General features: G+C 38.0%; 1 protein-coding gene across 2 annotated transcripts in view; it reads left to right on the forward strand.

Moving 5' to 3' along the window:
* The window catches only part of ADK (adenosine kinase), a 581524-nt gene that overhangs the window by 23531 nt on the left and 543501 nt on the right, over positions 1–14492 (forward strand). The window contains exon 1 of one of the 2 annotated variants that reach the window (XM_024561378.4): positions 6995–7158. The exons of the other annotated variant lie outside the window; for it this stretch is intronic. Coding sequence (XP_024417146.1) covers positions 7145–7158 — 14 coding nt within the window. The 5' untranslated portion in view covers positions 6995–7144. Of the gene's footprint in view, positions 1–6994; positions 7159–14492 lie in introns of those variants that run through there. 2 annotated transcript variants of the gene reach the window in all.

Consider the following 14492-nt stretch of genomic DNA (forward strand, 5'->3'; position numbering starts at 1 on the left):
GTGGTTGAAATTTAAAAAAATAAAATGGTCCAAGAAGTGATTCTTGGTGACAGTTAGGAGTCTTAGCTAAATTAAAGACAAAAATGACGGATTCATTGGCTGCTCAGATTTAATCTGTGAATGAGCATATATGGAAATAAAAAGTAATTTCTGAAAATATTTCATAGGGTGTTCCAGCTAACCAGAAAGCTGTCACTGAATCACTGCATCTTATGGGTGAAATCATAGTGTGGTGTTCTGAAATTTGGATATTTATATAAAGTCTCAGCCTTGCGGCAGACTGCCTTGGACTTACTCTAGTGACACTGTCCATGGTGGTAATTAGCCCCAGCTCTGGAGTCAGACCATCAGACTTTGGGTTTCTGGTCTGTAATGTGTGGCTTTGGGCAAGTTATTTAACCTTGTTGAGCTTCAATTTCTTCATCTGTAAAATAGTGATAATAAAATATCTCCTGATAGCACATTGTTATAAATTCAGATGGGATAGTACTTGAAGGATATAGCATGGTGTCTGGCACATATTAGGCACTCAGTTTTACCTATTTATTCTGCTTACATATGTTCCTGCTAGCAGCTGGCTGCCAAGGTAGAATAGTTCCCCTCTTAGGGTGTTGTTCAAGTGAAACTTCATATACATTCTGGACATTTATCTTTAGTCTATGAGAAAACAGCAGCCACACTATAGAGTAAGGAAAACTAGAGAGCAAAATCTGTTCTACAGTGTCTATCTCCATCCCTGACCTCCCTGAGAACTCCAGTATTCTGAGCTGCTTTTTTGCTTTTTCCATTTATCTCAGTAAATAGCAGCACCATTTACCCAATTTAGTCTGAAATGTGGGAGTTACTCTTGATTTCTTTCTTTTAGTTCCCCGTATCTATTCCTATGAGTAGATCCTGTCATTCAACCTCTAAAATGACCATCTGTTTCTATGTCCGTCACTATCTTCATGATTCAAACCAGTATTGTCTGTCGTCTACATGACTAGAACAGGCTTCTAGGTTAGTCTCTCTGCTTTCATGTTCCTGTATTCCATTCTCTACACTATAACTAGGGTGATCTTTTAAGACCAAATTAGATTATGTCGTTCCTCTGTTTAAAACTTAATTGTAGTAGCTTCTTGCCCCACTTAGAGAAAATCAAAATTTCTTAGGCTCATAAAAGCTTAAATGATCTGCTTCTTGCTGTGACCACAAACCTTTCTTCTGTCTCTCACCTTTTTTCACACTGGCCTTCCAGTTACCATTTTCGTGCTGTCTGTCAGGAATGCCCTTCCCCTGCCTGGCTCTTTTCATTTAGTTTGTTCTCACCTGCTGGAAGCCTTCGCTACTACCCAATCTGAAGGAGACTTTCTCCATTTTGATCTGCTGCTTTTTATTATCCGCATAGCACTTATGATCATCTGATGTCCTTATATGTTTATTTGATTAGTCATTGTATCCCCTCACTAGAATGTAATTTCTGTAAGGGCAGTGCATGTTCTTGATTGTTGCTGAATCTCTGGTGTCTTAAGTAGTAGAGTAGATCTCATTAAATGATTGTTGAGTTCATGGTGAACGATTTCTAAAAGCTTGTTTGTGAAATACCATAGATCAGATCTACGGTGAAGTAAAAGTAAGAAAATCTTTTCTATAGAAAATACACTACATAAGATTACCAGCAATATTTTAGGGAGTGGTGTTCTTTATTCTGTGCTGTCCTTCACACATTTTTATGTTAAAATGCCCCTTTATGAAATGATAGTGATATTCAGTTGTATAATTTAAAAATATTCTTGCTCTGGCTGGTGTGGCTCAGTGGATTGAGCACTGGCCTGTGAATCAAAGGTTGACAGTTCAATTCCCAGTCAGGGCACATGCCCGGGTTGCGCGCCACGTCCCCATTTGGGGGTGTATGAGAGGCAACCACCACACGTGATGTTTCTTTCCCTCTCTTTCTCCCTCCCTTCCCTTCTCTCTAAAAATAAATAAATAAAATCTTTAAAAAATAAAAATATGTTCTTGGCAGCTTGAAAAATTGGGAAGCACTGTTATCCTGTACTTTTAGATTGGAGGTTTTCTGAGTTTCAGAGATTTGTAGTTCACGGCAAACGAAGAGGCACTGTGTAGGTGTTCCTGGGTGGGAGTTTTGCCAAGAATTCTTACTAAGTAAAGTTCAGTCAATCAAATGTTAACCTATTATTCAAATTCTCCTGGGAAATAAATTGTCAGGTTCCATTTAAAGATTATATTCTGCTTCAATATGTAATGTTAAAGTGAAATGTGACATAAGAATCCACAGATTATAATTAAAGAGAGTAAAAATAGTAGACCTCTAATAATGTCTTTTGGGGAAAAGAATTAATGCATTTAGCAATGTTTCTGTGACTAACCTTATCATAATGAAAGCTACCTAAAATTACATGTTTTATTACATTAGAACTGATCAACTCTGAAAACAGCCCAATTTGTATTAAGATATGAGTGGATTTTTTCCTTTCATTGTCCAGTAAGAACCGCAAGGGACCTGAGATGTCACGTATAACAAGCTCCCTATGTTTCAGATTAGGAAACTGATGGTCAAACCTTACGGTTTTTGGTGGTTTCAGGATTAGAATTTTCATCTCCTTATTCCCAGGCTCCTGAAACTTATTCTGTGACATACTACTGATTTTAGGGAGACAAGTATTAAGAAATTTCTCTTTTGGAGTATGATACAGATTGTTTTAAAATACTACTTTGATCAGTATTTTAATTCATATGAAATGAGGAGATGTATTTTTATACAACACGAAGGGAAGATACTCCACATTCAGTTTGTGACAGCTGGCCTCTTAAAGGCTCTGCAAAGCTCTAAAAGGGATGTTTATGTTTTAATTTTTGTCACGTTAAGTTTTAAAATTAACCAAGAAGATCATAAAGGTATTTTAGTTTTGTTATTCCTGTCTTAAAGAATCTTTAAACATGAAAATAAGCCCAATTTCCCTAAAAATCATAGTTTTGATGGTTGTGATTAAAAGAAATATGTTTTCATAAGGAGCAGAAGTAAGTTTTGTAGTTACAAACCATTTCAGAAGGATAATCAAAGTTTAATAGTAATTATAAAAATTTTATGCTAATCCAATACACAGTAGAAAATTTATAAGCTAGATCAACATAAATAATAAAGTACAAATTATACATTATCTCGTGTGTTTCTTACAAATCTTTTCTGTGCAATTATGGCATATGTATTTATATATATTTTAACAAAGTCAAGATTGTTTGCTATATTCCTTTCGTTTTGATTTTTTCATTTAACATTGTATCATAAGCATTTTTGTATGTTCCTAAAAAGTCTATGGAAAGATTTTATAATAGCTCCATGACATTCTTAAATAATTTATTTAACCATTGTTTTATTTTTGGTTATTTAGGATATAATAAATTTTTGGTATTATTAATGTTGAAATGAATAACTGGTTATACAAATCTTTGTTCATATTGTTGTTTTATTTACAATAATTGCCAAAACGTGGAATTGGTGACACATGTTGCCAAAAAGCTTTCTAGAAATGTACTAATTTAAACTGCCACTAGCAATGTGTAAGTGCTGTTTTATTGCATGCTTAACAACAAATTGATTTGTTTGAAGAGGACTTTGATAGTATTTTGGGGCTTGCAGCATTTGTTGAAAAGATTAGTATGGTGGGTCCACACATTTGTTATGCTTTCCAGAAGCACTTAACTTTTGAGGTTAGTGGATCTATTTGTTTCCATAGCGGCAGACTAACCACCTGATTAGATAAAGTAGAGAGAATATTTACTTATCTTCCCAAGAGCAAACTGTTCTCTTTGGGGCACACTTATTTTGGTTCAACTGTTTAAATTGTAAGAAGGTTAATGAAGGTTAAAAAATTTCAATTGACTGCTTTTCCCTAAAGTACAAAGAATAGGGTTGAAATAAATTGCTTAAAAAATTGATGAAAAGAGTTGAAATATTAGTTGCTCAGGAGCTGTGTGTGTGTGTAAGTGTGTGTTTGGGGAAAGACTGGGGGAAAAGAGGATAGGGAAAGACTGGAAAAAGAACATGACTGAGGAGACAAAGGTGCTGTGAATAGAAAGAACTTAGGCTTTTACCTGGGAAAACATGTCTTTATTTTTGTCTGCGTGTGTGACTGACTCTGAAAGAACAATCACAGATGAACCCTGTTTGCTGAAATAACATTTTTGTGTCTGTACCTGCTGAAATGAATTGGTACTGATATACATTTTAAAATAATAAACCTTTTGCAAGTTGTGCTGACTGATTATGTAAAAACACTTAAAAGTTTTAAGTTAGATGCAAAGTGTCATATATCAAAAAATGTTCTTAAAAATTTTAAATGTAATATGGCTTTAATTTGATTAAATATTTGAATATTGCAGGCCCTTTTCTTCCCTTAATGACATAGAATTTAGTATATCTGTTAAAAAATAAAGTTTTAAGTCTAGCTATTTTGGTACCAAAAAACCTTTATTGTTAAAAATCAAAAGTGGGAGTTCCTAAAGAATGTTAGGCATGAGCAAAGTGCATTTTATTTTCATAGTGCCAAGTTCATGTTAGCTTTCATATCATGCTTCCCAGAGATGTAATTTTAAGTAGTGTGATAATAAGAAAATAATAGTCACACCACGTGCCAAGGACTGTGTTAGACACTTTACTAGAATTGTTTTAATCTTCACTGTGCTCTGTAAAGCATGGGTAAACTGAGGGACAAATAGTTTCAGAACCAGTCTGAGATCATACAACTAGTGGAAAGTCAAGCAGGGTTTCTAAACAACATGCCTTGTTCCTTTTACAACCTTCCTACTTTCCTTTACAACTTTGCTACTTAGCATGACCACACACCAGAAGCAAATGGTGAGATCTGGGTACATAAAGAACTGCAAAATCTTGGCCACAGAGGCCTACTGAGTCAAACCTTTATTTTAGGATCCTTCAAGTGATGAGTATGCCTATTAAAATTTGACAAGCACCATACTACATCCCATATTAAAAGTTACATTGAAGTTTTGAAATCCTTTCTAAGGATTATTCCTGGTTTTACTTTTAGTTGTGTGGGTTATGAACATTTTCCACAAGAGGAAGTTATTGAATTAGTCAGTGAATCCACCACTTCAAATTGCTATCCTTCTGTTGTGTTAATTCAGATCCTGTTTAAGTCCAGAGGAACTATTGACTAATTCTGCTTGTGGACATTTGGTCAAAGTCTCAAACAGCCAAATACAGCTCTGTGTTTTTAACAGCTATTCCTCATGGACCCAACACAGCAGGTTTATAGTCCATGGATTCATTCTGGATAGGCATTTCCCCAATGAAAGAGAACAGTGCTTAAAAGAAAGCATTTTTTGAAGGATGCTTTTGGAATTTTTGATATTTTAGATGGTTAGCAAGGAACCACAGGTCTGTATAAACTGGTGTTTCCACTAATTTCACTTTGTAAACATAATTTTTTGGTCATGGGGTAGTGATAGGTCACCAAAGAAGCAAGGCTAACTTACACAGTAGAACAGCACTGTCCAGTAGAAATATAATGCAAGATGCATATAATTTTAAATTATCTAGTTAGTTATATTAAAAAGTAAAAAGAAACTTTAATCTTAGTAATATTTTATTCAACTCAATATATCAAAATATAAACATCTAATCAATATAAATTATTGAGACATTTTCTATATATTTTTATACTGTTTTGAAAAATTTGGTACATATTTTATATTTACATTGTCTCAGTTTGGATGAGAAAATGTCAAGTTAAAAGGTGAAATGTAGTCCAATCAAAACCAAATTGTGTTTAATGGAAAAATATTTTACATTGCTTTGGTTTTAAAATGTAAACTAATTAAAATAGAATTAAAAATTAAATTCTTTTGGTCACAATATAGTACATTTCAATATTATATGATGGGTTGTGTTTATAATGTAGCTGATTTTTAGACATTGATCACCATCCTATATGGCCAGTGGAGCTTGGAGTCTGTTAATAGAAATACTGTCAGAGAATAAAGAGGGAATAAAGAAAAGCTATTTAGGTCATAAAACGTTTACTGATATCTCCTTACTCCCTTCCCCAACCCCCCCCCATCCTTCCAGCAGTTGGAGTTAATTTAACTTGTATCAGTGGTTCAGAATCAGCCTCTTAACCCTTTAACCCCACTAAATTGTAAGATTAGGGCCAGGAGTTAGGGTCCTTCCAGCTGTTTCCCCTTAAGGCATTAGATAGATGCTTGCTTCAGAGGGCTGCACATTTTTCAGAAAAGTTAGGTAATCTAACAATTAAGTTTGACAAGTAGGATAGTCCGAGTAGGCTTGTTTGAACGAGAGCTTTTAAACTTTAGGTGTGTACATGGATCCCGGGGTACATTCACTACAAGTACCATTGTCCGTGTCTCACACTTCTAGATTCTGATTCACAAAGTTTCCAGTGAGCCCTGGACATTTACACATTAAATAAGCTGTTCTATGTGTTTCTGAAGTCCAAGAACGTTTGGGGATCATCGGACTTAGCCATTGACTAACGCTGCGAGCTCGAATTTAGCCTATGGTGCTGCCGTTGCCTGGCGTTGGATTTTTCCCGGTCTGAGGTTTCCCAGACGGTTGCAGCTTTTCTTCTGCAGAAGGGTTTTGCAGGCTGTTAAACCCCATCTCTGAAGATTGCCCGGATAGCGTCCCCGTCTCAGGTCCCGGTAAAACGACCTGAGCTCGCCTAGGTAGACCTTGGCCATGTGACTGATAACCCGCTGGCAGTCGGGTAGCCATTTTTGAGGCGGGCACCCGACCTCATGCCGCGTAAGCCGGCAGTGGGGAGAACGCTCCTACCAGGGCTCAAGATGTTCACCGCGCCGGCTAGCCAGTTTGCCAGCCCAAGTGCCAGCTCACCAGGACCAGACGCGCGGGTGGCACGTGGTAGCCCGCAGCGCCTGCGGCTCCTCTCCGGCTTCGGGCCAGGGGCGGTGCGTCCTCCCCCTGCGGGCTCGGCCAATCAGCGCGTGGGCTGCCCGTGCAGGGGTGTGTGAGGACGCGCTCCGGTCGCTGAGTGCCTGAGCACAGAAGCAGTTGCTGTGGTACCTGCTGCTGCTGCTGCTGCCCGCGCGGACGCAGAGCATCGGACGCCAGCGCTGTTGCGTGGGGCAGGAAGGTGAAGCCATGACGTCCCTCAGGTACTGAGAGAGGGCGACAGCCAAAACTGCTTGCTTACTGGGCGTTAGCCTCCCGACTGGCGGAGAACTGTCGCCCCTTCTCCTGGGTGGTCCGGAGCCTCCCCGTGCCACTGGTCTCGCTCATGCTGGAGATTCTCTCTGCACTTTCCATTTGGTCGTTTCTGCTTTTCTCAGAAGTTTTTGGGTCTGTGGCACATGGGGGATCCTGTAAGTAGCTGCACAGCTGGGGTGACCCTCACCCAGATTCCAAGGTTTGAAGCTTGCTTGTGTGTGCAGTGAATTTCTCAGGGAAAAACAAAACAAAACATAGCTACCTTTCCCCTTTGAGTAAATGTGACATGCTCCGCGTGTGTCCATGCCGCATGTCATACCTTCTGACAGAACTTCATTGGTGGCCGGGAGCAGACCTGCAAAGTTGGCCCTTCACTGATGCAGTTAGATTGCCCCAAAGTTATGAAATTGTGTGTCCCTAAAATGTTTGCTTGCTAGTGGAATTGGTACTCACCATCTGTTTACTTATGTGCAAGTCAAAGGTGAAAGGAGTTTTGTCAAATAATAGGTGTATAATGAAGGTAACAAACAGGAGATTCCCCCCACCCCCCGGTTGCTCATCCAGAGTTTTGAAGATTCTTCTTTGTTTTTCTCTCTTTTTTTCCAAAAGATTTTATTTGTTTATTTTTAGACATAGGGGAAGGGAGGGAGAAAGAGAGGGAGAGACATATCAATGTGTGGTTTGCCTCTCATGCTCCCTCTACTGGGGACCTGGCCCACAACCCAGGCATGTGCCCTGACTTGGGAATCGAACCAACAACCCTTTGGTTCACAGGCCAGTGCTCAATCCACTGCCCGACACCAGCCAGAGCTGAAGGTTCTTTGTCAATGGCAATAGGATAATGGGCTTGCCCAATTTCTGCATGTATCATTGACTAAATGTTTAACTTATACTAATGCAACTATTTATAAAAAGAGATAAATTGCCTTATTTACTCAGTGTTCTAACCTCCCTCTTTTAAAGTAGACCTTGGCCTTCAGTGTCCCAGAGAAAGGGGGAGGCCACAGCACAAAAGTGAAGAGAATAAGTTAATTTTTTGGTCTGAGCTTCAAGCAGCCTAAGTCCTGGTGGTTTAACAGTTTCTCAGTGGTTATTTTGACTACACAATATTTGAGATGACTTGAGAACTTAACTCTCAGGTAAGGTAAGGTTCAACTGTGCTGAACTTGGATACCGTTTCTTTTTCTTAAATTGCATAGTTCAGTACTAACAGACAAAGACTACTTAATTTCATTATGCAGAAGGAGAAATTCAGGTGCTGAAACATGGAGACTCATGAGGAAAAGTTTTACAGTAAATTACCGGCATACTGGGACATATAAGTCTAGCATTCAATGCTAACAGTATTTTAGGATGATTAAGAGTGTGCCGTCAAACCAAGTTAATTCCCCTTTCCACTCCCACGTCTGCTTTCATTATTGGAACCTGCTGCTAATTAGGTTGTGGTTCAATTACTTTCTCTATTAAGATCAGTTCTTATGTGGACCCAATTTTAATTGACCTTTGTCTTACTGGTTACTCTTCATTGGAGAAACACCCAAATTTAAAGCTTCTACTGCTTGGCAAGTGGCAACAAGGTGCATCTTTTAATGGGTTTGTGTGATTATTGTGTTCAAAAGACTGTCTGAAAGGTTGACACCCGCCTTATTTAACTTATCAATGGGAGGATAGGCAACTGCTAATAAAGTACATTTATGCTGTTTTTTAATCAAATGTTAGTCTGCATGTATAGTCTTTTTTAAAGATTTTATTTATTTATGTTTTTTAGAGAGAGGGGAAGGGAAAGAGAAAGAGGAAGAGAAACATAAGTGTGTGAGAGAGACATCGATCAGTCGCCTCTCACATGTGCTTCAACTGGGGACTGGGCTGACAACCCAGGCATGTGCCCTGACTGGGAATTGAACCAGCGACTTTTTGCTGTGCAAGACGACGCTCAATCAACGGAGCCATGCCAGTTAGGGCTGCATTTTATAGGTCTTGATCTATAGGGCCATGGCTTGAAAAAAGATTTTTTTTTAATCTCTCTCTCTCTTTTTTTTTTAAATTTTTATTGTTATTCAATTACAGTTGTATGCCTTTTCTCCCCATGAAAAAAGATTTTTAAGTGTCAGCCAAACCAGCTGCCACATTTTACACCTGAGGAAACTGAGGCCAAGAAGAGTTGAGTGCTTTGTGCAAAATCAGTATCAGAGTTAGGAATTAAATCCAAATATCCATAATCCAGTGCTCTGCATGATGCCTTTATAGAAACAATATACTATTTAAATTTCCTGAAAGAGCTGCTTTGATGAACAAAAATTATGAAGTATTGTGAGAGACAACTGTAGTAACTCTTTTCTTTCCTCTAGTCCTACAAGGCACATGGCGATTTAGGTTCGGGGGTAGGCAGAGAGACTACTGCAGTTGAAGCAGCTCTGCATGTAGTGACAGTTTTGAATGAGTTGAAAATCACCTGCAGTTCCCAGTGAGGACTGAGTTTAATGCAATTATGTCATACCTTAGTTCTCACAATCATGTTAGGCATGTTCCCATTTTGTGCCCAGTCTAATAGTAACCCTAAAGATAGATTATTGACCCACGATTGCTGGGAAAGAGAGCGAACTAGGTCACAGGCTATCAGAATTTGACTACATGTTTAATGTTCTTTTATATCACACTTACAAATACTTATTGCTAAATATATGACAGAATATATGATTGGAAACCAGTGAGGACCAGTGCTCAACATACCTGGGTGCTAACTGAGAGTCTTTCCCTGAATTACAGATTGTTTTCTCTCTCTTTTTTTTCCTTCTCTGGACAGTTGTTTAGTGATATAAACAAACCAGTGACGGTGATGCTAACATTAATGTGTATCCCACAGTGTTGTTGAGGAGGTATGAAAGTGCTTTTAAATTTTGAGGCATTTTATAAATGCAGCCAGCATTCACTTCTTGTTAAAAGCTATTTGAGCCCTTAGAGAATGGTGCCATCTGAAAAGCAAAGTTAAATCTTAGATTTTAGACAGGAAGGAAGCTTACCTAATTCCCTCATTTTACAGTTGAAGAAGCTGAAGCCAGGAGATACTGTGATTTATAGACGTTTATATAAAATAGTTGCGTATCTTTAACTAAACCCAGATCTCTAGACACCTGCCTCAATACGCTTTCCAGTGTAGCATTCAACTGTTAGGAATTCCTAAATAAGATTTAAATGAAAGAAATGTTTTTTTTTAAAGATCTTTGAATGAATTTGACTGAAGATACTGTTTTTTTTTAACTTTTATTATTTGTATTCTACTCTACTCCATCATTACTGATGAAGAGTCTCAATTTATAGTCTCTGAAACCATTTAGCCTTGAATAACAACTTTCATCCTGTGTTATGTATATCAGACTCCAACTGGTCTTAATTTGGGAAATGATAGAACACATTTGGTAAATTGACGGCTTTTGTTATTTTTAATTGACCCAGTAGGATAGGAAAACATAGAATGAGAGGACTAGAAGAGAATCTTAGCAAGCATTTTACTCTTTGTACTGGCCCTTGAGGCCCACAGGTAATATTTCCTAGGTAGGCAGTAGTAGAGCTTAAGAGAACTTAGCTGTTCTGACAACTACTTTATGCACTTTTCACTGAGCAACACTATTTCAAAATACCCCTGTGAACATTGCCTTTTTCCCCTACCATCAGTGTCTGAGTCTGGTTTTGGGCATTGCTTACAGCTTGTGTTTGTGCCAGAGAAGACTGGGGAAATGACGTAGGGAGACTGGGAGAGTGTTTGCTGTAGAGCTGAGGAGCCCTATTCTTTGGCCTGCCTAGACAGGTCAGGTTTGGTTAAAGACTATTCTGGGACTCTACATGACTGTGTCCTACATGATGATTCTGGAACCACTTCTGTGGGTTGGCCTACACTGGAAAATTTATGTGGGCTGTGGGTGGGGTCCTAGGATATTTTCTTCTAACACTCAAGACTTTGCAGTGCATCCAACAAGATCTGCCAAGCCGCTGAGATGGAGAACATTCATTCATGTGGAGACTAAAATCTGGCTAAGATTGAAACTGCCTTACTTGGTTGAGCTGGTTTCTTTAGAATCCTTAAACAGGATATGCAAGCTCATTTCAGGACTTGTACCTTTTATAAGAATTGTAAATTTCAGATTACTGCACAGACTTTTCTGTGTGGGACTTCCTAGAGCGGCAAATGAACTTTTAACATAAAATGAAATTGTTTCATTTATGAAATGCTGTATTTTGAAGAACTAAGGAATCCTTCTCTTACAGAACTGTGCAATGTTGTCAGCTGTTAATGCTCATATTTATAAATAGGTCATCTTTGTTTGAAAAGCATACAAGGTTTTCTAACTCCAAATCTTTCCAGCCACAGTATTGCTACATTAAGCACAACTGTCAAAGATAAAACAGAACCTAAATGATTGTCTAGACTGAATGTTAACCCTTTTCTGTAACATTGCTTAACAATCATGTCTCTTTACCTCTTTATACTTACTTGATTTAAAATTGTTATTAAAAATATTGTAATACCCTCCTAGGTAGTAAAGAATTTAAACCATTAGTGATGTCTTCTGAATACCCCATAGAGGCTTATAACTATATGTCTGATACCTCATGGAAAATTATTTCTCCGCCAGTGAATGGCAGACTCATTGATCAGTCTGTGTTTGGGCTGGGAGTGGCATACACTAGAAATATTTATCTGAAGTCATTGATTATTATAATTGACTGTTAGGTAACTTTTATTCATCTGAAATGCTAAACAAATGTTTCCTGTTGAGTTTTTAATTTTTTACTGGCAGTATTGTATCACTTTATTTTTCTTCCCTTTAACATTATTTTTGTGGCTGTATTCATTTAGATATTTTTCTAGCATAAGTCACATTACTGCACAATATCTGGTCTTTGTTCTATGAAATGATTTTTCTTTCCCTTGGTCAATTCCTGTAAGTCACAATACTGCTTAGTTAATAGAACACTCTGTAGGTTTCAAACATTTAGCTTATCAGTTCAGTCATTTAGCTACTAATATTCTGAAGTTAAATTTTTAGCAGCACCAATATCCAAGTATATCTGACCAAATTCAGAATTGGGTCTCTCCCGATAGCTTTTAGCCCTTAACCTCCTCCCTAAATGTGAAGACTACCATGTTACTTGGAATCAGAGCAAATGTTCATTCATAAAAAATAATACTTTAATAAACCATAAAAAAGGATTCTTATTTTCAAATAGCAAAGCTAGCTTATAAGTAGGATGCCATATATCCCAGTTTCCCAGGGTAATCCTGGATCATGCCTGTTACCCTGGCATAATTATTAATAGCTCTTCATTTACTCTCGTCATACACTTATACACTATAATAATTTTGTTGTAGTAGACGTTGGTTGTTGAAATGTTATTTGAAATAGGACTATAAGATAATTATATACATATGATAGAGTTAAAAAAAGATTTTATTTATTTTTATAGAAAGGGGAGGGGAAGGAGAGAGAGGGGAGAGAAACAATGATACATGAGAGAAACATCGATGGGTTGCCTCTTGCACCCACCCAACTGTGGCCTTGGCCCGCAACTTAGCAGTGTGCCCTGACTGGGAATCGAACTGTCAACCCTTCAGTTTGTGGGACGACACCCAACCCACTGATCCACAGCAGTCAGGGCATATACGAAGGAGGACCGCCCCAAAACCCTAAATTATCTCCTGGAGGGTGGGCCCCTTGTAGTACAGGCTTCCCCCACTAGGTGGGTGTTGTAGGAACCCATCTGTTTCAGTGTACTGGCTGTCTTTGTTGTGAGAGGCTGTGTTCAGTTTTAGTGACTTTTTTTTTTGAAGATTCAGTGCGTTTGCCCATTTCATGATGGGTGATTTAGAGCGCACCTGCCCACACCATGCTGAGTGTTCAGCAGTTTTTGACCAAAAAGGGCAAGAGCCCTGTTCCCTACCCTCCCTATTCACTTTTTCTGACCCTGAGCGACATTTTTCTTTGTTTTCCCTGATGAAAAAACTCCTCAAGGGGAAATGCTTTGCTGTCGGGGAAGAGGTGAAATGAAAACGGGCAGAAGCACTAAAAGGCATCAAAATCGCCAAGTTCAAAAGCTGTTTGAGCAGTGGAAAAAAAATGTTGATAGGTGTATTGCATCAATTGGAGAGTATTTTGAAGGTGACTGTAGTTTAAATGTGTAAGAATACACAACTTTTTTTAGAAACAAATTCCATTTTTTAGGGTCCTCCCCTGTAGATGATAGATTTTGGGTATTTTTCATTGGTCAGACATTTTTATTGTATTAAGAGAGTTCTTAGTGTCTCAATGTAGTATACTGAATAAGAAAGTGCATGCTTTGAAGTTAGTAATCACTTACTTGGTTTCTGACCTTTGGCAGGTTATAAAACCTTTCTGAACCTCTTCCTATTAAACTGAGATAATAGCAGTACCTACCCTGTAGAATTATTGCGAAGATTTAAAGTTGATAACATATATAAAAATGTTTTATAGCTGCAAATTGCTATGTGTTAGTCATTATTATGCCACACATGTGCTCCTGAAAGTTGAATTTAAAAAATGAATAATTTTATTTAGTTAAGGGGAACTTGCTATTTAACAGCATAGGCAATATATATATTTTAAAATTTATTGGTTGGAGAGAGAGAGAGAGAAACACTGATGTGTTGTTCCACTTACTGATACATTCATTGGTTGCTTCTTGTATGTGCCCTGACTGGGGTATCGGGACAAGGCTCCAACCGACTGAGCTACCCGGCCAGGGCTAGACAATCTTTTAGAAGTGTTTTTACTGAATTGGGAGCAGGGATAATCATAGGTGGAGGTATATGTGGACTTGAGAGGGGCTGAAATTTGAACATATTTGTATGCTGAAAAGAATGATCCAATAGAAAGTGAAGAAATAAATGATGCTGGACAGAGAGGGACGAGATCACTTCCTTGAGTATGCAAGAAGGCATGGAATCTAGAACACAAATGGAAAGATTGGCCTTCCATAGTCTAAGGGACACAAATATTTCCTCAGTCTATTCACTTAAATAAAAACAAATGCCAAAATGTAATTGATTTTACGTATAGTAAAATCACGGATCCCAAGTTCACTGAATTTTGAAAAAAAATTTGTGTAGATACCACCCAGATCAACATATAAAACGTTCCTCTCCCCAGAAAAATTCTCTCTTGCCTCTTTTTAGTCCATCCTGCTCTCTGCCCCACCCAGGCAACCATTTCTTTACTTCTCTCAGTAGAGATTCATTTTGCCTATTCTAGAGCTTTATATAAATGGA

This window comes from Desmodus rotundus, chromosome 4, assembly GCF_022682495.2.
Source record: "Desmodus rotundus isolate HL8 chromosome 4, HLdesRot8A.1, whole genome shotgun sequence".
In the NCBI taxonomy this organism is placed as follows: domain Eukaryota; kingdom Metazoa; phylum Chordata; class Mammalia; order Chiroptera; family Phyllostomidae; genus Desmodus; species Desmodus rotundus.